Genomic DNA, 27,225 nt, shown 5'->3' with positions numbered 1-27,225 from the left:
AAAGAGCCGTAGGGCACATTATTCCAGACCTTGCAGCATTACGCCAGCTTCAGTTCTCTGATAAACTTCCCCCTCATTCTACTCCACAGTACGTAACGTAAACAAGATGTTTACATTAATTAGCATTGGAGTCTGCAACGATGCTGAAGTTGGCGTCCAGATTCACAGCTTCATGGTCGACGGTCAAGGGTAAACTTTGAGGAAACTTAACTGACATTGAGCATGTCCATAACTTTGTCAAATAAAATGTTTGATTAATTGATTAGTTTAGCCTTAACTGCCGAACAGGAAGTGATTAAACTGGATGCTAACCTCTGCACCATGATGGACGACAGTACCTGATATGAAGTTTCTGATTCAGACATCTTTATTGATCCCCAAAGGACAATTCAAGTAATTAATGTGGACGTAATGGAACAGTGATTGAAATGAATACATTTAATCAATCAATAAATGATAAATGATACCAGCAGAATCTTCTACACTCACTTTGAATGTGTTGTATGGCAGAGATTGTTGTTCCTATAGCCAAAATGGCGTTACCTCGGTTGCGTGGCGTCAGCCGCCGGAAACTCTACTGCGAAACATTTACTTCACTGCAACACCAAGCATGTTATTTGTTTTGAGGAGAATCAGTCGCACTTTGTTCTTCATATCCCATTTGAATAGCTCATCATGATCACATTGTATTACATGTGTTTGACTCCTCAAAAGCACTCCAACACACCAAACGCTTAGCCCAAGCGTTACCAGTAACTTGCGTAGATGATCCCAATAAGAATAACAGTCATTATATTTATGAGTACATGAAGTATTATCTTATGTTAAGGCTTCAGATTCTTTTGTTTGGGATAAGGGAGGATATCTGCAATGGTGTGTTGCAGAGATTCAAGATGGTGTTCTCCCTGTTTCTTACACTTTTGCTGTTAATAGGGTTTGGAGCTGGTTGCTTGGCCAGGCTCTCTGAGTGATCTGCAGCAGCCTCTGACTTGGATGCAGCATCAAAATAAAATGAGAGCCGGGTAGAATCAGTGACAGCTGCAAGCAGGTGCAGTCTGGTTTAGAGACTAAATACTGTACCTTTAACATACACGTAAACAGACAGTAACACTGCTGCATGAGGTTGTCGGGGCTGTCAGTCGTTTCAACCCATTGCCGCTTTGCTTGGTTAAAAATCCATAGTGTCTTCACACAACCCGACTACAGACACATCACTGTGAAATGTTGGAGACGATACATACGTGGATATAGTTTGCTGTGTGTGTTTTGTGGGGTATAAAGTTGGGTCAATGCTGTACATACGTTCAGGCAGAGCAGAGGACTCTAGTGAGGGATGGATTGTTTTTAGTATTTTGCAAGACATGGCATTGGGTTCCTTAGTTTGAATGCACATACACAAACCTTCAGTCATTTGTCTTCGCTCCCCTCTCTCGTCTCTCCCCTACACACACACACACACACACACACACGCATGCACACACGCACTTTCTCTCACTATCTATCCATCTCCATTGTGCCTCCCTCATCCTGCTGGTGTGACTGTAATTCCGCACAGAAATGATGTGGCTAAATTGTATTTCAAATCAGAATCACAAACAGTCAGAGATGGATAAAGAGGAAAATAGAAGGAGATGGAAGATGGCAATTCATTACTTGACTATGAGGTTATCTAAATGGCTAAGCAACCAGACTGGCCCCTCATTTACAAATGCTTTTGTGCGTGCGTGTGTCGATGACTGAGTGAGAGAGAGATTTTACCATCTAACGTTGATTGGCAGCTTACATACATAGCTGATTGTGTAAATCGGAGGTGTCAAACCCATGGCCCACAGGCCAAATGCAGCCCCTCAACTGATTTCACGTGACCCGCCATTGAATATCAGGTTATACTGAAAGCTGGCCTGCGACCTCTTCCTTGTAATCAGTGCCAGCGATGTGTGCAGAATAGAGTGCAGAATGCAGCCTGACGTGTGTGCTCTCACGGACATGACCCACAGTATCTGATTGGCTGACTCTGAGTAGAACCAATCAGAAGCACAGTCTCATGTGGGCGTGACAGAGAGGCAGATACTGGCAGGTGAAGTGAAAGTGAACTCACAGCAAGTGAAAAAAGGAAAGCGCGATAACTAAAGATGAACAAAATGAATGAAAAAAACATCACTGCTGCTCAGGGTTTTACGACTGTTAAATCTGCATCAGGTAACAGAGCAGGTGCAGCACTGAATAAGCACAGAGAGACGTGATATTATCAGCACAATATCGGTTTCAGCCCATATTGGCTTCAAAATGTGTCATCGGCTCATGAAGATCCCCCGCTATGACTATAATGACTAAAACAGTAGGTTGAATAAGCTGCTGCCTCCTTGACTTCTATTCTGGCGCCCATGTCAGCTATTATTTTCTTTATGTGTATTTATTTTGCACAATAAAAACAAATGTATGTCTTCATTTGCTGCAATACGAGTATGAACAATATTTCACTGCAGGAGAGACTGAATGACGTCTGCAGAAGAACGTGTATCAGTATCGTTTATCGGCCCATGCTCTCCCAATAACGACATATCGGACATCAGCAGGAGATCCAATATCTTGCATCTCTAATGTAAACCAACAATGACGCGTACGTCACACATAATTTACTATATAATCAACTGTATTACATTCAACATAAAATAACATTTTTGTTTGTTTTTATTGTAAACTTTTCATCGGTCCCTATAAAAAACAGACACTTATTTTGAAATTTTGTGTAAATATCATCGTGAACTCTGGAATCATGATGGAAATTATTGAAATTTGAGTCCTGCAGGGTTTTTTTCCCCCAAACAGGTGGACTTTGTTTTCGCTTGACCAGACTAGCTGCTCAGTGGGCCCCATGGGTTATTTGAATTAAACACGCACGCACACACACACACCTTTACAAAAACTCACACTTTCACGTTGCTTTCTTCTCAATTCCACATGCTGTAACACCCTCAGGGAATTGTTCCACTAAGAACAGGCCACCATTTTTGTCTTTTTCTTCAAAGTGCACTCGGATTGAATTTCTTACCTGTTTTAAAAAGGTTCAGTTTCTTCTTTGTGAAACTAGACCTCAGTATTTGGGAGGGCTCTGCTCCAAATCACAAGACATGAACGTACGGAATTACAATGAAAACCTTTGGGCAGCCTTTTGTGTATTCATTATGAGTAAATGACTGTTTTATAGACAGTCAAATTGGAAATGAGGTGCAGTATTCTTTTAGTACACTCGGTTAGGGGCATTACTGTTGAGCTCTCAGTAATATTTCACAATTTTATGAATTAAATCTTAAGCATGCATCGGTTCATCCTGCACTGTGGAAAGTTTGTCCTGGTCTTTCCACCAACGCCAGACCTAATGTCATACTCCTGCTTGTTATTTCAGAGCTTACCCAGTAGTTTTTGCTCCACTTCATCGTTATTCATCCTTTTTACCTTCAGCAAAATAAAGTTTTTTGTTTATTTTCACTGTCAGGGTAAGACGATCAAACCGAACAGCAAGTGTGAAAGGTCTTTGCACTTCTGAAATACAATAAGAAGACTAGAACTGTGAGGATGTGACAGTGTGTGGAAACAATGATGACATGTTGCATCGACCAGGAGACGCAGGTGCACGTCTGCATGTGCACATGCAACGACGGATTCATGACACTTTGAAGGACCGATGCCTCATAGTGTGACTTTGTCATGTCCAAGCATTAAAGGTGACCGCTTTATCTCTCGCTCTCTCTTTCCAATCAGAGCTGTTGACCTGAGATGGCCCCGCAGTGAGCTTTGACCCCAGTATTGGTTCATTGATCTGCACAGAGATATATGTACATACGAAGACATAAGTCTTAGTGGAGCTTCCCCTGAGGTCAGAGGATGAGTCTGTGTCAAGCACAACTCCGTGACTGATTGTAATGGCTTCCTTTGCTTAGTTACACCATTGTCACTGTGACATGATTAATTGTCCTTTTTTCTCTCACCTCCATCGGTTGCTCGTCACATCATCCCTCCGTCGTCTAAATCTTAAATCCTTCAGCCTATACCTCCATGATAATCCAATTATCTCATTCCCAGGGTGGAAGCCATGCATCGCCGGCACACCACACTGAGGGAGAAGGGGCGTCGCCAAGCAGTGCGAGGCCCTGCCTACATGTTCAATGAACGTGGCTCACCGCTCACTGCGGAGGAGGAGCGCTTCCTGGACGCTGCTGAATACGGGAACATTCCTGTGGTGCGTAAAATGTTGGAGGAGTCCAAAACGCTGAACTTCAACTGTGTTGACTACATGGGACAGAACGCCTTGCAGCTGGCGGTGGGCAACGAGCACCTGGAAGTCACTGAGCTGCTGCTGAAGAAGGATGGCTTGGCAAGGATCGGGGACGGCTTGCTTTTGGCTATCTCCAAGGGTTACGTCCGAATTGTTGAAGCCATTCTCGCCCACCCCGCCTTCGGTGGAGGTCTCCGACTCACCTTGAGCCCTCTGGAGCAGGAGATGCGCGATGACGACTTTTACGCCTACGATGAGGATGGAACACGCTTTTCCCACGACATCACGCCCGTCATCCTGGCTGCTCACTGCCAGGAGTACGAGATTGTCCACATCCTTTTGACGAAGGGGGCGCGCATAGAGAGGCCCCACGACTACTTCTGCAAGTGTTCGGAATGTGTGGAGAAACAGAAGAAAGACTCGTTCAGTCACTCGCGCTCCAGGATGAATGCTTATAAAGGTCTGGCCAGTGCAGCTTACCTGTCGCTCAGCAGCGAAGACCCTGTGCTGACTGCGCTTGAGCTCAGCAATGAACTAGCGAGGCTGGCCAACATCGAGACCGAATTTAAGGTGAGTTGGTCTCCTCTGCATTTATCTGTCTCTGTGTGTTTGGGGTGGACTGATTTTGAATCAAAGCAATTCTGTTTCAAATGAGATTTTAATGATATTGAAATGATATGATGATTTGATAATTTGTTGGTTTTGACGGTGGACACAGGTTTGAGCAAGAGTTATGTACCAGATTGATGCAGGTTAAGAGATTATTCCCACACACTGAGCCAGCAAACAATAGCGATGACCAGATTTATAGAAATGTGATTTTTACTGAAGCTCCCTTAATAATTAAATATTGAGTCATTACTCAGCCCTAAGGGAAAGAAGGAAGATACATGATCTGAGCGGCAAACTTTGAATGATAAGCAAATAACACAAACTGACTCAGTGGAAGATTATGTGCTGACATGGCCTTCATTTTTGTTTTTAAATTGAACTACATCACCAGCTGTCTCCAGCTGTCTGTTTTTGGCACGGCTGTTATTGTGTGTGAAATCTCTAAGCAACGTCTTCCCTTGTCTCTCTGCTTGGGACATGGGTTCAAATTTACTTCGCTGACTCTGTGGCATTGCAATTTCCGACGGTGTTGTTCTGCACGGTGTGGGAAAGGTCTGTGCACCGGCCCAAAGCAAGCAAGAAGTTTAGCTATGGATAGATAATCCCTTCTTTTTTAACCTCAGGTCAAACAACATCCAACTTTTTTCCATTGCCATGTTCAGGTTATTGATTATATACAAAGTTATATTTAGTATAGTATTTTAATTCTACGTTACAATTTCAGTCTTTGCGGATTTGCTCCCCATTGTCCTTGCATGTGTGCCCTGTTCATTTCTATCCGTCCTTTTGTCCCTCGTTCTGTCCACCTTCATGTTTGTCATTCAGTCTTTCTGCTTGTCACTGTGTTCTCCGTCACCAGACAAGTTAATGAGAGGGGCTCACCTGAGGGACCAGAGCTGTGTTGGAGCTCATCTTTCTCATTACCATCTCATTATCACCCCTCTGTTTCTCTGTCCCTCTTCACGTCATTATCTCATTACGCAGAGATATCAAATATTGTTAAAACTGTGTAATAATAGTCATAGAAAGACCTGCTATATACAGTATGTGAGAATGAGTTAGGGATTTCTCGTTTTTGAGAATTATTCATTATTATAATACGAGGGCTGCAATCGACACTGGACAGACCCTCTTGTTGTGATATGGAGCAACCGCAATGGCCGCCAGTCATTTGTTATGTAAGAGTACAGCCACACCCTGAAAGCTTAAAGTTCCCGTTGCCAGTAGGTGGCACGATGACTGGATTTGAAGGTTATCATCGTGGACCAATTAGACTTCAAAAGAAGGTTTAAAAGAATAGAGAAGGGGTGGAAGTGTGCTGCACCTGCTGGGTCATCAAAGCACAAAGAATGGAAACACAGCCAGTTAACTAGGCGCTGTCTGAAGGTAACAAAGTCCACCTACTGCCAAAAATGTACACTCATCACAGATGTGTACTCCTGACATTTTGATTAATATAAAGATGCACATTGTATAGATCCTTTCATGCAAGAGACTTAATAGTCACATTTGTTATGATCAAATGGATCCACCTGCGTATAAGAGCTTTACTAATTCATTATCCACATTGTGACACCCATGTTTCCTTATTACTTCATTTAGTTTTCTGTATACAACAGCAGCCGCTACTGACATTATTAAGTAGCATCTACAGTGTTGCATCCAAAGTCATGTGGATTGGTCCATCTATAAGAATCTGATGTGTTGGGGGTCAGGGTTATGAAAACCACATATTGGCTATTTTCTATAGCGTGATTATGAAGCAAAGATAAAAGGAAGTCATCAAAAGGCACAGTGAAGACCTGAATGCCCGAGGCATACGAAACACTATCAGCAGCAAAAAAAAAAGTATTGATTGGGATCAAGCATGTTATACATATATAATTAAAAGAGCATCCAGCCATAGACAGATGCAATGACTGGATACCATAATGAACTATAGTCAAGAATGAGTGAAACCAGTGTAATGTGGCTTCATATAGACCCAGAGAATCTTATTTTATGATCAAAAATGCTTTTTGATCTATCTTATTACAGTTTTTGCACCCAGGAAAATGATAATACATGAGACTCTCTCTGCTGGACAGATATAGTAAATGTGTACAATTCAATTTGTAGACCTATTAAATAAAAGCAAAATATTTTGATTGATGCACATACAGTAAGTCAGTAATGAGATGTTACAGTGTCCTGATAGTTAGTGGAGCTATCACAAGCAATATAAGAATAATCTTATATAGCCTTAATAGGGGTTTGCATGTTTGCATATTCTCCCTGTGGTTGCGTGGGTTTTCTCCAGATTCTCCGGCTTCATGTGGAGGATAAAGCGGTAGAAGATGAGTGAGCCTTAACGGGGGCAGCTCACTGTGGCGACCCCTTGAAAAAAAATAATAGCGCCTTAAATAGCGTTTGGTTCTAAGGGGCAATCAAAGATGCATTTCTTGGAGCCCATGCAGGAGGAGTCCGAATCAATCACCAAGATTGTTCTGAGAGATTGTTCTCAGTAACACAGCTGGATTTGTACTCGATGGGATCATGTGATCAAGACGAGGTATTGACAATTCATCAAGACAAAAATGTGGTGATAAATATGAGATTAAGGATTGGTGTCTCAAATGATGACACAAATGATGAGGAGTGTGCTGTCATGGGCAAGAACTCCAGAAGCTGGATGTCTGTGAGGTCAGTTAGTTCATGTGGAATTTAAGAGCATCATTCATTCATGTATTCATTCATACATACAGTCATTCAGCATGTTAATGCTGCCTGTGCTGCATATATTAATAGTGATGGGGTGGTGCATAGTGTTTTAATGTAAACAAATACATTCTCGATTCAAACCATTGTCTAATGACACACATACTGTGTATTCCTCAGTTTAGTGGCGACAGCCGTCATTCCCACTCACACACTTACACTCAGGTTTTATGTTTTATGTCAAGGCAGACACACAAGTTAGAGCATGAGTGAAAACACAAAGAGCACAAAGAACACACTTTCAGTCAAGTCTGGTAGTATCACTTAGAACGTGACACTGTTTCTGTTCATGCAGAGTTCTAACAGTTAAACAACTCACCAGAAGTTAAAGTACATGGAGACATCCCTAAATACCTAAAACACAGACACAAACATGCATTCACCCCGGGGGGAAACAGAGAGATCAAAGACAGTAACACAGAGGACGTTCAAATCCCATTGTTTTTCTCATGTTGTGCTCATTTTGGATTCATTTTGTTTCTTTTTATAATATAAAAAGAAGAAGTGGACTGTGCAGGTGGAAGTGCAGTCATAGATAATTTCTCCCTCGTCTTTTCATCCCTTATATACCATTCCCCTCCCTTCTTTTCCCTCCATATTTAAGACTTGGCTCATGCCCCTCTCAGTCCACTCATCTGTAACCACACTCGCGCTACTTCAAACCGCTCTCCACATTTTCAGTCACCAGGCATTGTTCCCTTTTTATTTTATATCAGCACCCGAGGCAGAAACCACATACCTGGAGTCGTGATTGGATTCCCACACATACATTAAATGAGCGACGTCCTTGTGTGTGTGTGTGTGTGTGTTGATGCGTTGATTAAGAAAACCCGTTTGCACCGGTGCTGCCCTGAGGCCGTGCCTCTCCGTGTTTCCATGATATTGTAATTGATTTGTTTCGCTTAGCAGCCGGAAGGGGGAGAAACAACACCACATGCAACTTCCTTCATCTCCTTTAAGGGACAATTTAAACATGTTTTCAAACCCTTGATGAGCAGATTTTTTTATTTTATTTTGCAGTTAATGATAGTCCACCTTTTTTTTAATCTATGATCAATCGAAGTCTGAGGAGCTAAATTTCACATCAAATGCAGTTGTTTCGTGTTTGGTATCATCAACACCAGCACCTAGCACAAAACACTCACTCACTCATTTTCTATCGCTTTATCCTCCGCATGAGCGTCGCAGGGGGCGCTGGTGCCAATCCCAGATGACATAGGGCGAAAGGCGGGGGACACCCTGGACAGGTCATCAGTCCATCACAGAGCCACATAGAGACAAACACTCTCACACTCACACCTATGGTCAATTTAGAGTGTCCAGTTTGCCTAATCCCCAAATCTGCATGTTTTTGGACTGTGTGAAGAAACCAGAGAACCTAAAGAACACCCACACACGAGGAGAACAGAAAAGTCGGAGGATAGAAAACTTGATATACTCACTGTCAGTACACACCCATATTTGCATTCAGCAGTGATGGTAGTTCCCAAAGTTTTAAATGATAAATTTGCTGCCAAGACCTATCTAATGTGTTTGGTTTAAGTGGGGCATTATAAAACCAACAAAGTGTAAAGGTATGTTTGAACACAGCACAAACAAGTCGATGCATTTTATAATGAGAGTCGCTCCTTAGAGATCCTAAATCTCTAAGGAGCTGACCGCGTCCCCGCTCGAACCAAGTGTTGAAGGGGAGCGGTTAGAGTCAGGCGGGCGAGGACGTGGCGTAAAGAAAGCTGAGAAATGACTTTACAAAGTTTTACAGTTAACATTAACAGACTGGCTCTTAAAGCAAGCCCCCAAAGTCCTGAAAGAATTCTTTTTTTTTTATCCTGTGCCCATGAGTTACAAAGTTGTCCGTCTGTGTTGTCATCACTTTTCAACAACTTCCCTCTTCATGAGAGCAACTGGAGCATTAGCTCCACCCCACTGAGAGTGTCAGAGAGATAAATAAACAGCACATTCTTATGAACGTCAGTCCTTTGGTGTTTACAGGATGAAAAAGATGGTGACATACTCAATGTCAGTCAGATAACTGTTGTTAAAAAGAGGCGCCGGACTCTGTTGAACACTCCTCAGTTGCTCGTCTCCTGTAGGAAGACGTTTATGTTCATTAAGTGAATGAACCCTGTGGTGTTTTCATCAGTCGCCTGTTTAATGTTTTACCTTTTGGTGTCTTTAGAGAAGAAGTTATTTTCTTTATTCTTTGGATGTTCAAAATCATCTGTTTAGCAGTTACCTTGCAGTTTTTTTTTTTATTTAAATTGCAGATTTAAACTATATGCATGAAATTGCTGAAAGAGAGTGCACTAAATTAGCATTTGAAATAAACATTACAAAAGAGGTTTGTCCTTTTTTTCCCTTATGAATGAGATTACTAAGAATATGGCAAAGACTAGAAGGACTTGTACAAATATTAACACTCACAAAGTCCTGTGGCTTTATTTATTTTTTATTATAAGCATACCAGTAGGTTTACTGTTATGATTAAAACAAGTCAAGTGTACAAACCTCATTTTAAAGATAATCCAACTCAGCAGAGAGCTGGATTTGATTTAGGAAAGGTCCTGATCTGAATCACAGTATCACTCTTTCAATTTCATCTCAAGTTACATAGTAATTGCAAATGGGAATAAATGTCTCCTGATGGGTCGACATTTGTCACATCACTGTAAACATTGTGATACAGTCGAGGTCCCACGCGACAGAAGGTCACCTTAAAGACATTACTGAGAGTGAAAACAGTTAAGCACAGAAAGAAGCTGACTTCACTTGACGGGGATGAAGACAGAACTCACATGAGCTGACAGCCAATTACCAACTCATACATTGTCTCTGTGACGAGATGGAAAACACCTTCAAAACAAGAAGGAAAAGACAAAACAGACAGACAGCAGCCCGAAGTCACACTGGTGATTAGAAGACGTCGTGTTTATCCGTCTGAATCACGGTGCAGTGTCCATCAAGCGCTGACTCAAAGGTGATTATTATATCATATTATTGTGTCACATATGTCTTTTAATTCAAGATTTCTCTCTCTCCCCCCCACACACACACACTAAAACATCCCACCCACAACTCAGAATGACTATCGCAAGCTGTCCATGCAGTGTAAGGACTTTGTGGTGGGTGTGCTGGACCTTTGTCGAAACACAGAGGAAGTGGAGGCCATACTGAACGGTGATGTGGACCTGTGCCCCCCGAGGCCCTACAACCGACCCTGCCTCAGCCGAATCAAACTGGCCATCAAGTACGAAGTCAAAAAGGTAAGTACATCACCGATAATGCACACCTTTCCTTTCCTTTCCAAAAATGTCAAGCTCCGACATAACAATTGTTTGAAATACGCTCCTTCCTGTAATGACAAATCATTTCAAGCTCAGCTTTTCTGCTAACATTCTAACATACAATAAAATCTAAATGTTATTAATTCGATATGAGGACTGCTACTAAACTGAGCTGTTGTCTCTGATAATGAAGATAAACTCAAAGACCTCAGAGATGGAGATCCAGGTGCTGGTTTTTTTAGGGTTATTTTGTTGTTTGAGCATCTGAAAATCCACAAATGTTCATAAATCAACTTGGTGTTGAAAGTGTTTTAAATGCTGGTTTTTAATATATCCATTTGAAGTCAACGTGTGCCAAGGATTAGCTGTTTGAGTGAGTACAGTATGTTGGTGTCCTCAAAGGGCCACATGTAAACAACACACTGGCCTCTATGTCCGGACTTAATCCCTGCTGAGAACAGGTTCTCTTAGTCAATGTCAAACCAAATCCCCTTTTCCCATTTCACCTTGCCATACTCTCATTTTCACACACACACACACACACACACTCTCTCTCTTGCTCGACCTTCGGTGTGTGTGTGTGTGTGTGTGTGTGTGTGTGTGTGTGTGTGTGTGTGTGCTCGGTAGTACATGGCCTCTTTAAGCAGTGTTTCTATCCTGTACGAGCGAGCATGACAAATACTCTGGGAACTAATTACAGTGGATGAAAAGAGGAGAGGAGCGGACAACTCTCCATGGAGACCAGGTGGAGCGGAACTGTGTAATGCATGTTGCTGCATGTAGGAAGGGTTTGTGTCATGGCTCCATGGGCTGATGTGAAGGGTTTTACAGTACAGCGTACACACTGTATGTATGATAGAGTGCATGTATGGTGTAATGCAGGAAAGTCAGAGAATACTAAGAGTCTGATAACTGAGGCCGACATGTGAAGATGCATGAAAGACCGATGGAGGGAGAACACAAAGAGGCTAACGGAAACCAGGGTGAAGCAAGTTTCACCGGAATGAACCTGTGAATGATTAACAATAAACAAACACAGTTTGATTGTACCACTAGTTGACCGCCTATTGAGCATTGATTGCCCTGTTGTCCGCATCCTTCCTCCTGCAGGAACAAAAACAGTCATTTGCCCCTGTCTCTCCAGACCAGTGGTAGCTTTCATTTATCACGTCCTCTCCTGGAGTAATGTCATCAACAGATGCTGCAGTACCACGCCAAGCCTGCACGCTTCTTATTTAAGGGCTGCTCTTCTTTTATACACTGCATAGTAAATTGATTTCCCAATGTATTTCATGGTATTTTTCTTTTCTTCTTTCTAAAGCCAAGTGGCAGCTGTGAAAGCCAGTGTGCTGTGAATAATGATTGTAATGAATACACGATAGGTTTGCTCTAAATAGAAGAGCAGCCTGCATGCACACACACATACCTGGGAAACCTTGGATATTATCATAAACAGGACCACAAGCCCTCTTCATGAATACCGTATCATTTCCTGTTTTATTCTTCCTTTTAATGTGTTGCATCAATTCCATTCAAAGGCATTTGGTCGCGCCGTGAGCGTGCATGGTTCGTGATAAAGGCGGTGATTGGTGCTTGTGAAATATACTGTAAAAACCTACCAGGATATTTGAGAGGGAAACACTGGATGACGAGATAGAAAGGGACCGTCAAAGCAAAATAAATATAGTGCAAAAGTACACAACACTAATATAAATGACTAGATTTTTTAGAAGGTTTTTTCACAAATTGAACTCCAATACATTTGCAGAATTTTCTTAAAACTAGACTTGCATTATCCTTTTCCTGAGATTCTGTTTCTGTTAATGTTTCATTGTTTGTGATGATGTAAACAAAGTATTATTCAAATGTTATTTTTCATTCAGCTCCTATGAACCTATGGTGAGATCTTAGTTAGCCATCAGCGCTCTTATCTCTTAGTCTATACTGTAGTCAGCTCATGGCTGGATTTTTAGAAGAAAAAGCAAACAAACAAATAATTAAATCAGTTGAACAGACAGAGGCTGATTTATTTCACAAATAAGTGTCAGGTCTTAATAGCCGTGCTGTGATATCTGTTCTTGTTCCACTCCTGGAAAGAGGAAGTGAAGCAGAACAGAGGAAACCACTAATTTCAAATAAGATCAATATTTCTGATTGATTACAGAGTCTTATTAGCTGAGCTCAGTTGTTACTTATTCCACAGTTATTCTTTACAAATGACCCCATTTTGCTTTCAACCGACTCAGGAATGATCAAATATTGTATCTTACCACTGAAATTTAAGTCCACTTTTGAAAACTTAAACATTTCAGATTGCATTTCCAGATGCTTCTGGTCAACACTCTGTAATGTATTTAAAGATAAAGTCTTTACCTCTTTATCATGAAAAATAAATAAGTTAAACGTGCATTGCTCTCCACCAGCGAACAGACGCACACAGGGCAGTTAAGTGGATGCAGAGGCGGTGGTCCACCAGGATTCCTCCCGGTCATCTCAGTGTCCAGTGCAAGCAAGGATTTTAAAATGCATTTGGCCGTTTAGGAGGAAGAGTGAGTCCAACTCTCTGGAGGAATCTTTCTCATTTGACTTGGAGCTTTCTGTGCCCTGTCAGCTGATCAGTGAGAAATGATGCTAACTCCCGAGGGATCGGGACACATATCACAATGTGATACACTGCGCAGAGTCCCTATAAGCATGAGTATAACTCGTCTGGATAACGTACAAAGAGCCATATTCTTCTATTTATCTGTTCTCTGCCGCCTTTAATCACCAAAATGTGATTCTCGGGTTATACAGTTATATTAATTTATTTTTCTCTCAATGTTCTTCCCCAGTGCATCCTTCTTCTTTATTCTTTTTATTATTACATGGCTAAACATATGTCCTCTCCCTCTCCCTCTCTCTTTAGTTTGTTGCTCATCCTAACTGTCAGCAGCAGCTGATGACAATCTGGTACGAGAACCTGCCCGGTCTGAGGCAACAGTCCGTCGGGGTGAAATGCTGGACAGTGCTGGGAGTCACTGTGGGTTTGCCCTTCCTGGCCATTGCCTACTGGATCATGCCATGTAGCAAGGTATGGACACGTTCATCACACACACACACACACACACACACACACACACAGTGAGAGCATGGGGGCGTGAGAAACACACACCCGGTCACCAGGATCATGGTGTTTCTGTTGGTTCCAGAGATATCCATGAGCTCACAACTCTGAACTTTGATTAGGGGGGCAGCCTGTGGCCAAGTGGAAAGGGAACTGGGCTTGTAACTGGAAGGTCGCTGGTTCAAGTCCCCACCAGAGGAACCTCATTGCTCCCCGGGTGGTACTAGTGTGGTAATCCTAATTCTAGGATGGGTCGAAATGCAGAGAATAATTTCCCCAAGGGGATTAATAAAGTATCTAAAATTAAAATACATGTCTACCAGAGGTGATCGCTTTATGACAGCAAAGGGAAACATGTCACAATATAAATGGTTGAAAGTAGTAGTGGTGTATTTACATGTCATTACTAAAGGTTTGCTAGAAATCCATCACTAGAATCAGCTGTGTATCACGGCGCATTAACACCAGTAGAAACTTAGTTTGAATTGAAGTACCTGAAATGAGTTTCCCCCTGTTTCACACACCAGCAGTCGTCACTGATCTGGTCTACAGATGTGAGTAGAGATGTGATTGGTGTTTTTCAGGGAAATGAGGACATGATTACCATTTTGTGTTAATGAACGTGGTGAGATTTTGTCACAGGTGCTTTTTTGAGCCTCAAGTTTTCGGGCACCTGTTTAGGAGTAGGAGAATATCATGTTTTTTTTTCCTCATAGTGTCGAAGTCAGCGATGTGTCCTCATAATAACTTAAACGCCATTAAAACACAGCCCATGACACGGTTAACACAGTAAAGTTTAGTCTCCAACTGTCATCTACAGCACTTCATCATCCTCAGCTATAGTTGGAATAACTTGTGCTCTGATATGAATGTCAGTGTGTTACAGTTCTCTTACAGCCCCTTTAACGTTTTACTCCATCCAGAATCAACTGTGTCGGAGTTCCGTTGGTATTTACTTCACCTTTCTATTCCATGGGACAGTTTTAGGGAATAAATGTTATCACCTCCACTGTAAAATTGCTATGAGGTTTAATTCCCTATAGGTCCTATGGCCTATAGGACGCTGAGAATGCGGCCACATTTAATGGCAATTCATCCACTGGTTGTCAACATAGAGGCAGACCAAATGATGAGTGTGGCTTAAAACATTACAGATTTGTGATTGAGAGAACACTGTCTCATCACTGCTTGATTATAGGACACCGGAGCACTTTATTACATTGTGTTAATACTCCATCAAGCAAATTATAATCTCTAAAATGACACCGTATATGACGGAGCTGAGTAACCGCTCCTGCAAAATGACTTGTCCATCAAGATAATCCTCTCCCTCGCCATCAACCACTGAGTGTGTGTATTTGTTTCAGGAAACAGGTTTTGGGATCCCTGAGTGACTCTCTAAGTCCAGACTGTGAAAAGATGCTGGTGTGGGGTTAGGTGTGAGTCATGACTGTGAGCGTGTGCGTCTCTGTGTGGATTTAATCAGGAGACGTGCGCCGCCGCAGATCTTGCTGTGTCACTAGTATTTGGTAGCGTGTGTGCACGTGTGTGCACAGACCTGCAAGCATAATTCCATTTGATTATGAATCAACCCTGATGCAGCTGAGGTAACGGGGGGAAAAGTGTGGAGAAATTTAGCCTGCACAACACCTTGTAAGTGTATATTATTACTAGTATTACTATTAGTAGTGGAAAAAGACTAGTTCATTACTAAACATGGACATTTGAGATTATATCAAAACAGAACCGGGAAAAGGATAACAAGGCAAAATGGGTGTTTGTGCACATTTGACAATAATGTAGTGCCTTATCCGTGGAGACAATAAGGTGTATTAAATTGGATTTGATAATGAAATTGATAAAGACGTGAGTGAGTGAATCAGGACAGACAAAGGCTGCAGCGAGAACGCTTTGATGTGTCGTGGTTTGCCCTCGAACACCTGGTGCTAATCATGCAGTTTTGCTGCGCGCGTCTCATCAAAGGCGTCGTGTCTTACAGCTCATAATTCTGTCAATTTCTACCGCGGCACAACACATCATTATCAGCACCCCCAAAACACATTAGGATTCATGTCAGCGAGGAGAGCTGAAGGTGATGTATATGTTGCTCAAAGATAAGTGGTAACAGAAGTGGAACGTGAACCCACTGCAATGTCTGTGGGAAAATCTCTCAGGATGAGAATCTGATGCATATTTTAATACAGAATGTCGCGCACTGATCGGAGCAGGTGAAGAGCGGGGGCATTGCCGTGCAGAGTGTAACGCACAGTCGTTCACTCATCTGCCGCTTTATGCTCCGCATGAGGCTCGCGGGGGTAATGTACACATACACGTGAGAATATGCTGCTGCCTTGAGTGACAGGAAAGAAATGAAACATGGACAGGGAAGGAAACACATGATAAGTGAAATAAAACACCTGGGGAGAAGATATCATGACCTCCTCCTGTAACAAGCAGCAAGCTTTTGTCAAGGATTTCCTCCGTCTCGCTTTTTGTAAACAAAATGTATTCAACACAGAAAAACAGCTTCACAGCAAAAATAATAAATAACAAAAAAGCTTGTTGTGATTTATTATTAATGAATTCATTAGGGAGTCAGTATTTATTTGACCACTGCAGAGAAATAGCTTCTGTACAATATGCTGAATTTATGATGCTGGCTCTATTTTTCTGTTTTCTTTGTACAGGTGATCTGTGACTTTATTTACAATGGAGTCCTGCGTGTTTATTTACAGTGACACATTATATGCAGTAGTGATGGTGATGGTGATGTAGGTTGGGGATTTGATTGACCCGCTATTAAAGCAAATCTGATGCACCTGACCCGCAAATCTATATGTTAATTACAGCCGGATACCTGCAAATTTAGCAATGATTCATTTATCTATTTATCTTATTATAGAACTACAATTATCAGGAGATCTCACTCTGAACGGCTGTCCCAGCTGCTGATATATAGATATTTCCACATCCTGGTCATAGGTGTAGGAATAAATAGACAAAATAAAATTAAATCTAATAAAAAGTCTGTTCTTATATGCACTTCCAGCACATGACCCACTGAACTGGATGTACATTTGCTTGAGGCACTGGTTGCTGGAATACACAACACCATCCCTCCAGACAGATGTTTGGCACCGGTGGAGTATCTCAAACATAGATGAAGTCTCACTCTGTGTGTGAGTGTGGGCACGTATATACACTATATACTCTACGATACATACAGACAACGAGTCATTCATAGCTTATTTATAATCCCATCTTTTGACCGACTCTCCTGAACATTCTGTATTTTCATATACAGTATATGTGTGAGTAAATCCTGAGGACGCACACACAGTTTGACTGCAGCAGAGGGAGGTAGTTGGACCAAGAGTGAACTTTTTATTCTTTCCAGCTGCACTTGCCTTGTGTGCACCATCAACCAGCATAAGGGTTTAATATACCTTATACCTTAAGGTGAATTAAAGCCGAGTAAAAACATAAAGAATTCAGTTTCAAAGAATATGCAAAATATTCAGCAGTTTAATCCAGGACGGTAATTTGAATGTTTAAAGCTGGACACATTCTTGTTTAAGAACATTGTATAAAACATTGTGTAAATAGTTGGTGATGGGATAAAGTAGTTGATTAATTGAATTCAATCTGAAGTAAACTAAATGATACCATATTTGAAACATTCTGTGCCACATTAATTATCCAGTATGTGATAGTTTATTGTTCCAACTGAATCAACATGGCTCCTTCACGAGTTTGGACTTCTTTGTGTCAGGTTCTGTGTAGCATTGTCTCTGTTAAAAAAAAGAAAAGAATGCTTTTATAAGATGCCAAACCACAGAGTGATAACTTTATTCAAAAACATTCACTACTCAGTATTGATTTCTGGGAACTGCATCCCCTCACTCAAGGCAAACACTTTATTTATTATTCCGTGTCCATTTCTCTTGTAACGTGTCTACATTTCTTGACAGTCAGGTATCCACACATTTCTTTTACAACTCTTTGACCTGACAAGAACACAAACAGAGGGAGTAAGTAAGTCTACTATTTTAGCTCCACCGTCTTTAATCACAAGGCTTTCAATATTACTGGCTTAATGTTCTGTTCTGCCGTCTATTTATATTGTAGTGGGCTGAATGATGTCTTCTGTGATGTGTTACCACTTGTTAAGCTCTGATTTAGTGTAAAAGCACAGTTGAGGAGTACCCAGTTCTCCAGGGTTCCGTGAACGTGCCTGTTGTGTTACTGTGATTGTCAGAGAGTCAAAGTGGGTGTTCTCCTGCTCTCACACTCTCATATTAGCTAATGGTATTTTCATTGTTTTTAATTATGTAAAAAAAACAAAACACAAGTACTGTTTGGGGGTTTTAATTATTTCATGCACACTCAAGAAATGAATTTGATTCTCTGTCCTTCTCTTCGTCCTTTCCCCCACTTTCTTCTTGTGGGACTTTCAAACCCAGGTCACAGCCACAAGATATACAATCCAGTTGATCAGTAATGGAATGGCTGGACATTATTGAATAGTCTTAGTCATTATGGATGCAAAAACTGTGTCATATTAGATAAATTAGAAAGCAAAGGGCTCCTTCAAATGCAGACAATAAAATGTGTTCTTGCTCTTCCGTCCGTAAGCGACAGTGAATCACACACGAAAGGCATTTTTCTGATCGTTTCTCAGGTTGAGCTTCAAAACAAGCTGGTGGAAGTAAAACAGACATGAGCTGAGCTTCTGCAGTGAGTGACAGATGCACTGCTGTGAGGACGACACATCTTCTCCTGCTGCAGCGTTGTGGCACACGCGCACACACACACACACACACACACACACGCAGAGGTTGTCTGCATGAGGCTCGACTATCAGGGTAAAAGGCAGGGAGTGACATCAGACCTTCCCCGCTCCTCAGGTGAGCCTGCAGAGCTTTCTGAAAGGACAACTCTAGGTTCACATTCCAACCATTTGCTGCTGGGGCTGAACTATTTCTACTAAAAGATTTACTTTATGTTGTTTATTTCTTTAAATTTACAATATTAAACAATAATGCTATTTAATTTGATTTCATTTTCTAGCAGCTTGACCTTCCTCAGCGCCTCAGTGTCCCACCAGCATCTTATGGTAGCAAACAAATGGTTCCATGCAACCGTGCTACTATTCTGCTGTGACATTAAAGTGTCTGAGTATAGACAGCTTCCACTGGCTGAAGGCAGCCCCAGCATTAGGACACAGCTTATATATGGAATCACAAGAAATCTTACCTATGTGTTCCTAACTATTCAGAGTAGCCGTCTGTCTGCATTAAGTGGATGTGACGTTGGGGAATAATGGAGGTAACAGCAGCTCGAGTCCTGTCTAGCCTTAGATTTCCATTTCACACTAAACCTCTTTTACTTAGTCTCCATGTAACTGGTGCCAGCAGAACAGCGTTTCACCCGAGCAGAGAAGATCAGCTCTTGTCACAATCAAACTGATAAAAAAAAAAGAAACCCCTGGGTTTCACTGTGTATCGCGAGAGGCCTGATCCAGGTTGACTCTCATTTATCTGAGGAGTGAAATTGTTCATCCTAATAGAGTGGAAGAAATGAAGACTGGTCCCGGTATTAGGAGGCATTTTGGACTAGGTTGTGCAGGGTTAAGAATCACCAGACAACCTCTTCCCGCGTGGTTTAGTAGCGTGTGGCATTGGCGCAGCCATCAAATCTTATGTGTTACTGTGCATGCAGAGAGTAGCGATATCCTGTGGGTAAGTAATATTGGACACAGCGGGTTTAGAGTGAATCTCAGATGTCTGTATGGGGGTCGGAGGTGGGTGTATGTTCGTCTTTCTACGTGTATTTGTCAATCTTTGGCATATTTATATGCAATTATGAAAGTGTCCCAGCGTGGTGGCATGTTTAACACTCCTTACGTTGGCGCCATATGGTGCGTTTCAACAAGCTCTTGATAGTTTGGCATCCTTTTACTCCGGCATTATGTTGCTGTGGAGGTGATTGGTGGTTAAGCACGTCCACAGTTTGCAGCAGATGTTGTTTACCTGCTGAGATGGTTGTGCAGTGGTGCTTTTCAAATTTCCATCTCTTAGGATCAAAATCCTCCATATCAGACATTTTTTGGGTGTTTTTTTTTTCCCTCAAACACGTTTGGTGAACATTTTTCCTTGACACAGACCGAATTTGCAGTCAGACTCAGCAACGTCACTGAAACTGATCATCGCTGAGTGAAATCTTGCGTTGAAACATGTTTTGTCGTTCTATTATTACAGTGACGTGAAGCTTAAATCTTCTTTTCTGACCCAGTACACTCCCTCTACACAGAATACAAGCTCTTAGCCTCTGGCAGATGATATTATGTCCCCCACTGTAAACCCAACCATTTGAAAAATTAATTTGCACCTACCTCTACCAAACATTGAAATAATGCTGCTTGAGGCTGAACGGATTGTGCAATAGTTTCATGATGTTTTTATCCACAGGAGTGTGCGATGTTTTTTATACTCGGTTTGTATGCAACATTTATTATGTGCAAGTTTTCATTACATATATGTTGTATGTTTACTGTAAATATGGGACATTTCAGTGCTCCCCTGTTGGGACAATAAAGTATATCATACTGTAATACTGCTATTTGAAAGAGATGGAGGTGCAGGGTATAATTGTAATCCACAGATACATCTCGTTTCTTTTTCACCTCCAGATCGGTCAGATCCTGCGAAGCCCCTTCATGAAGTTTGTGGCTCATGCCGTCTCCTTCACCGTCTTCTTGGGTCTGCTGGTCGTCAACGCGTCCGACCGCTTCGAGGGCGTCAAGAACCTGCCCAACGAGACCATCACAGACCATCCACGACAGGTGTTCCGGGTCAAGACCACCCAGTTCTCCTGGACAGAGATGTTGATCATGAAGTGGATTTTGGGTAAATCAAATACTCTTGATGTAAAGTCGTAATGGTCAAAACAGATGATCCCTCATGATAACAAACACCCTTGACATGTCATGGAAGTGACATTTCCTGCTTGATTTTGTTTTTAAGTTCAGATTTAATCAATATGGATGTATTTTATCAAGATCTTCACTTCAAAGTTCACTTCCTCTGATGTATACAGATGTGTAAATCATTAAAGTTCCTGGAAACTTCTGTGAACCTTTGACCAACTTTGATATGAGGCTGATTTAAAGATTAATCCAGCACTATACCGACCAAGTGGATGAAGGTTGTGGCAACACAACAGCTCCTTCACTTTTATCAGTCAAGGATCAAACAGAGGTTTCCTGGTTGGAAACAGCAGAGGCCAGATTGACTGAGTCCTGGAGGGACCGACGAGCTGGAGGGAAATTTGGAGCTTCATCTGAGAGGTGGTGCTGAGGAAATACGAGTGGGAGGGATAGAGAAAAAGAGAGCGAGAGAGAGGCGGGGTCTATGGGAGGGTGAAACATGACAGGCATACAACCAGGCTCACATGACAAATGCAGAGGACGAAGGAAAAACAACACCATGACACATGTATAGTCCATGGCAATATCTGTCAGACCTCAGCTGTTTCCCGTCTGCTGAGTCTCCTCTTATTTCAATCAGTCCACCCATAATACCACATTATGTGTTTGGTTTGTGGCACGCATGCTTGTTTTTATTTGTTTACATGTAATGACACCATTTTTCTTTTTCCATCCCTGTTCATTTTGGCAGCAGGTGCTCAGGCGTGTGTGTGTGTGTGTCTGTGTGTGCAGTGTGTGTGTGGCGTATGTAGATCAGGGTAATTGTGATTCTCGCAGCATGATTTGATGGTAATTAAAGAGCTGACGCTGATCATGGCACCATTTAAGTCATGTTTTCCTGTTTTGGATTCAAATGGAGAATAACAGAGAGTGTGTGTGTGTGTGTGTGTGTGTGTGTGTGTGTGTGTGTATGTGGGCCACAACTGAGATACAAGTGAGGATGTGTGAGTGACTGAGGAAGAAATAAAGTTTGTTTTCATTATTTGTGAAGATGCAAGTGTCATTGACATTGTGCAAAAATATTTTCTACCTATTATTGTTCCTATATCCCATATTGATACACAGAATCCTGCGAGCGATCTTAATAAATGCCGTTTCCTGAATCCTCGCCTCCTCTTGCACAGACTACCACAGTCATGTGAAACGCCTGCGATAATCTTGCATGACTGCAAACAAGCAAACAGAAGAGTCTGCAGATTTGTTTGTTAATCTCTTGTTAGCTCTCTCTAGTGTAGAACCAGAAATACTTCCATGTGACACTTTTCAGATGCTCTGGTGTCGTGATTGTTTGCTCAGGAGCTGCGGTTTGTTTGTTTGTGTCCTCCATTGTCACAGCAAAGCAACACAACGCCACTGCTGTTTTCCTCGGGCGAGCAAAGAGGGCATGGATGCAGGCCAAGCTGCGCTGGCAACTTGGTAATCTCTTCAAACTGCCTGCCTGATGCACCTCTCAGCTGCTACAGCATATTTTCAACTCAGACAGTTGCACTGTGTGGTCATATTAAATAAAAAGTGCCCTCATGCAACTACTTTGGTGACATTTTTATGTAAATGTAAGGATTCAAAAGTTGCACCGTTTGCAGCATAAATTCTATGAAAATCTCTTAGAACTGAAAACATTTCAATGGAAGTTGAAATATCTCGGGACCTTGTGAAAAGAAATCGGGAAATCGATTAAAGAAATCATTCTCCGCTAGAGTTTGTGTATTGTGTTGCTGCGTTGATCTGTACAGTATGTGTGTGTGTGTGTGTGTCCCTCGTTCCTCAGGTATGATTTGGTCAGAGTGTAAGGAGATCTGGAGTGATGGCCCCAGGGAATACGCCATGCATCTTTGGAACGTTCTGGATTTCGGCATGCTCTCCATCTTCGTAGCGTCCTTCACGGCGCGCTTCATGGCGTTCCTCAAGGCGACCAAAGCTCAGCAGTATGTGGATATGCATGTACCAGACGATGACCTGAGCAATGCCTCGCTACCTGACGAAGTCGCTTACTTCACTTATGGTAAGTCACACACACACACACACACACACACACACACAAACACAGTGTGCGCTGCATCAGTGTTTCCCAAAGGGGAAGAAGAATCTTCTAAAAATGCCTGGATTCACAAAAAGCTGAGCAGTGGAGATCAGAGTGTGTTTGTCATTTAGATGAAAGTGTTATCACTCTGCTTAAGGGCTCAAGTGAGATCCAATGCCCACATTAGCTATTCTGCCTTGTACTGTCAGGATAATAAACAGATCAGGAAGGTGCTGAAGAGCATGAGCATCATTCAAACCACTTCTTCTGAACACTGCTGTATAGCCATCAAGCTATACTGGTCTGTAGAGGAACCCTCACCAGTGCTGTCATCTGGTGGTCTGACTCTGTCATGGCACATGAGTGTCAGACGCAATGCTCGTCTAACTCTATTTACCTCTTCACGTCGGCACTGAAAGTCCAGATGTGGAGATGCAGTGGACGTATCCTCTGTTCACTGCAGTTTCACAGAAAATCTGTATGAGAGTGGTCCGTTCTCTGTTGATTTTCTTTTTGTCCATTCTGATCAATTGTCCTCTCCATCTCTCTGTTCTTTTACACGGACACGCTGTCCTTTTATCTCCTCCCTTTGCAGTAAGCCACGCTGATATGTGACCTCCCTTACCCTCTCCCCCTTCTCTCTAACTTTACTCTTTTACTTAATTCATCTTCTTACAGTGTTTTCATCCCTCCAAGCACACTTTATTCAAAGCCAGAATTATGCTCTCTAGGAATATATTTCAGATCCCACTGTGAGCTTCTTCTTTTTTCTTCTCTGCTCTTACTACACTGTGACCAGCAATGAGCTGAGGAAAGTGTGATGTGCAGGTGAAACCTAAACAAGCACAGCTTGTTTCTTTTGACTCTATAGTAACAGAATATCCCACCGTTCTCTGTCTCTTTCTCCTCCTCCAGCCAGAATCAAGTGGCGGCCGTCCGATCCCCAAATCATCTCAGAAGGCCTGTACGCCATTGCTGTTGTGCTGAGCTTCTCACGCATTGCCTACATCCTGCCAGCCAATGAGAGCTTTGGCCCGCTGCAGATCTCTCTGGGACGCACGGTCAAGGACATCTTCAAGTTCATGGTCATCTTCATCATGGTGTTCGTGGCCTTCATGATCGGCATGTTCAACCTGTACTCGTACTACCTAGGAGCCAAATACAATCCTGCCTTCACCACGTGAGTTGCGCTTGTCCTCGTGTGACTGTCGTGGTGTGTGCGAGGTCCAGATGTGAATGTGTGTCAGAACATGTGTACAATCTGATGTCTGCATGTGTGCATTTTCCCCCCTAAGTTACAAAGACAAGCACAGTGGAGCTATATATTGGTTTACTGGCTGTTTGAGAGATGACTGCAAAAAGTAGGACGAAGGACAATTAAGGACAAGAGTATGTGATTGTGGTCTTATGTTCGGTTTATTGCTAAAATGGTCTGTAGAACAAGAACCCCTGGACAATATAAATGGTCACATCGTACTTGATGTGACTGTTTGCGAGTTCATTAAACCCAGGGTGCTTTATCATTACCAGAGATCGAACTTTAATCTCAAGCCCAGCGCTGGAAATTAGTCCATTTGGGTAAATTTAATATGGGGAATGGGAAAAGGGATGTTTGGAATCTATATTTTTTTATTTTTTTAAATGTGAATTAATGTTGTATCTAACATATTTAACAAAATTGGAGCACCATTAAGTGTTACCGACACTATACAAGGGACGTCCACAGTGCTTTATGTCTAAAATAACCACAAATATTGAAGGAAAAGTCAATAGAAGTGCAAATGAGATTGCAAATGGCAAAGAAAGTGCTTAATGAAACGTGCGGATGTTAAAAAGAAACTAGATTACAAGATTATCTTTTAGACAGTTTTTGGTTCCTGTTTGAATTAAGTAGTGAAGTTTCTCTGTGACATCACCTCTTCTGCTGAATATGTGGCAGCTCACAGCCACTTGATTTGAGTCCAGGATTTAGCAAATCAATAAAATGACACAGTGGTGTATGATCCATCAAGGTCAGATGTATGTAGACTTCTTAGACTTCACTTCCGTCCTTCTCCTCCTCTCCAGACTGTTCTGCCTTCAGTCTCAGACAGAGAGATGAACGGCTACGGGCTATTATTGGTTTGTAATAATAGCAATTGACAATCATCCGACTGCAATTATAATGAGGTGATAACGTTAAGCACATGGAATCTGCTTTACATGCTGAAGTGTTTCCTTCAGCTTAATTATCAGAGTCATACTGTTCACAGAGTGTAAGAACGTAAGACGCAGGCCACACAAAGCCTTGTGCTTCAAATCTATCTGTCAGGGAAAGGGGATTTAAAGTGTATAAACTACCGTGGGCTCATATATCAGTCTGTTCATAAAGCGATCAACCTGTCCAACAAGTCACACGACACATCAGTCTGAGCGACAACAAATTTGCCTCCCACCTCCACTTAAATGCATCCGTATCTCCACCTGTCCTTCCGTTCATATCCACTGCCGCCAGACTGATGGTGGAACTGTCACTGCTACTATTTGTGAGAGTCGTATTCATCTTTGGTCACCGACAGACTCTGTCAGCACATCTGTTTCTCTTCATCTCAAGATGAAAAAGGATCTCTCAAGTCTCCCTCAAGTCTCAAAGGAAACAGATGACACTGCATTATTTCTGCTTAGTCCAATCATGTTGGTTTGCAATTATGATGCCACACATTATACATCTATTCAACTACTGTGGGAAATTCTGTTATTGCAGCGTTTCATCTGGTTTCACACCAGCTACAAGAGAGCCTGGACTGAGGGGGTCATAAGTTTAATAGTCACTCACCGGGTCAGAGCAGATGACACTCTACTGTTTTTTTTTTCTTTTTGGCATAAGTTACCCTTCTGGGATTTCATATCAGTTACAAAAAACAACATAAAACTGAACATAAGCATTGGCCCATGAGTATAACTTGGTTATAATCTCAATCAGTGTTGCTATAACAGGCTTTGCACCCAAGACAAACAGCTGCCAGATGTCAGTATCTGGCAGCAGTAAATGCACAAACCCTGTTTGCTGTCACCGATTTATCATCACTCCCAGTAAACCACACGTCAAACTTGAACATGTGGTGCAGTAAACTCAGGATTTATATTTATAATACAAAGCTGAAGGATTCATTCATTCATTCATTAATTCAATCGTCTTCTCCCGCTTTATCCTCCACATGAGAGAGTCGCAGGGCCACACGGAGACAAACAACCATCCACTACGACTGTGTCCAATGTGCCTAATCTCCAAATCTGCAAACTGGAGAACCCGGAGAAAACCCACACACACACACACACACACACACACACACACACACACACACACACACACACACACAGAGGGAAAACATGCAAACTCTTCCTGCTGCAAAGGCAAGAGTGCTAAGATTACAGCAACTGTGTGGCCCTGAAGCTGAAGGATTAAACAATTATTAAGTTAGAATAACCTCAGAGCCTTAGAGTAGTGCCACAATAATCCCCTTTGCCTTTGCTTGGCAAACTGCACCATGATTATGATTCAGTTTACAGTGACAAACTCTCTCTGTCTATATGTCGTCTGAAGCTCTTTGTCCATTTACTCACCTGTTTTTTAACCTTGTAAGGTCAGAAGGTTATGCAGCTACACAACTACAGCTGAGGTGTAACATTAATGTGCCAGATGTTTGAATCATTACTATATATACTGTATATGTATATATATATATATGTGTACTATACATATGAGTTATGGGTAGTCAGGGAGCAATTTCCAATTGTATGACCTGCTGCACATTCCCCTAGATGCAATCACTGATGACTGGACCTCTTGTTAGATGACTGTGCTCTCCAGTGCTGACGTTGCCCGAGTGTTTGTGCTGTGTTTATATTGTAGCTCCTCTGCTGAGCCACAGCGCGAGACTTTCAGAGGCTGTGAGTTCTGCTTGGCTGCCCGCATGGCACCTGAGAACGAGGAAACGTCATGAGCAGACAGACAGACAGACAGACAGAGCAGCTGCGCAAGAGAGAGGAGCGAGATAACTGGCAGACGGGCAAATGGACAGCTAGAAACAGAGCTTAATGGATCTGAGACGGGAAGTCAGGAAGAGAGGGGTTACAGACCGACAGTGAGATTGAGTAATGAAGATTTCTCAAAAACTAAAAGACAAGAGCAGCACAGACCTC

General features: G+C 42.1%; 1 protein-coding gene across 3 annotated transcripts in view; it reads left to right on the top strand.

The window, feature by feature from the left end:
• The window catches only part of LOC122778961 (short transient receptor potential channel 7-like), a 62,994-nt gene that overhangs the window by 21,223 nt on the left and 14,546 nt on the right, over positions 1–27,225 (top strand). For all 3 annotated transcript variants that reach the window (XM_044041131.1, XM_044041130.1, XM_044041129.1), the window contains exons 2-7: positions 4,084–4,846; positions 10,726–10,908; positions 13,838–14,002; positions 20,727–20,943; positions 22,792–23,025; positions 23,959–24,223. In XM_044041131.1, coding sequence (XP_043897066.1) covers positions 4,094–4,846; positions 10,726–10,908; positions 13,838–14,002; positions 20,727–20,943; positions 22,792–23,025; positions 23,959–24,223 — 1,817 coding nt within the window. In that variant the 5' untranslated portion in view covers positions 4,084–4,093. The remainder of the gene's footprint in view (positions 1–4,083; positions 4,847–10,725; positions 10,909–13,837; positions 14,003–20,726; positions 20,944–22,791; positions 23,026–23,958; positions 24,224–27,225) is intronic.

This window comes from Solea senegalensis, linkage group LG12 (genome assembly GCF_019176455.1).
Source record: "Solea senegalensis isolate Sse05_10M linkage group LG12, IFAPA_SoseM_1, whole genome shotgun sequence".
Classification (NCBI taxonomy): domain Eukaryota; kingdom Metazoa; phylum Chordata; class Actinopteri; order Pleuronectiformes; family Soleidae; genus Solea; species Solea senegalensis.
The sequence above is the reverse complement of the archived record's forward strand: the minus strand, read 5'-3'. Positions and strand labels throughout refer to the sequence as shown.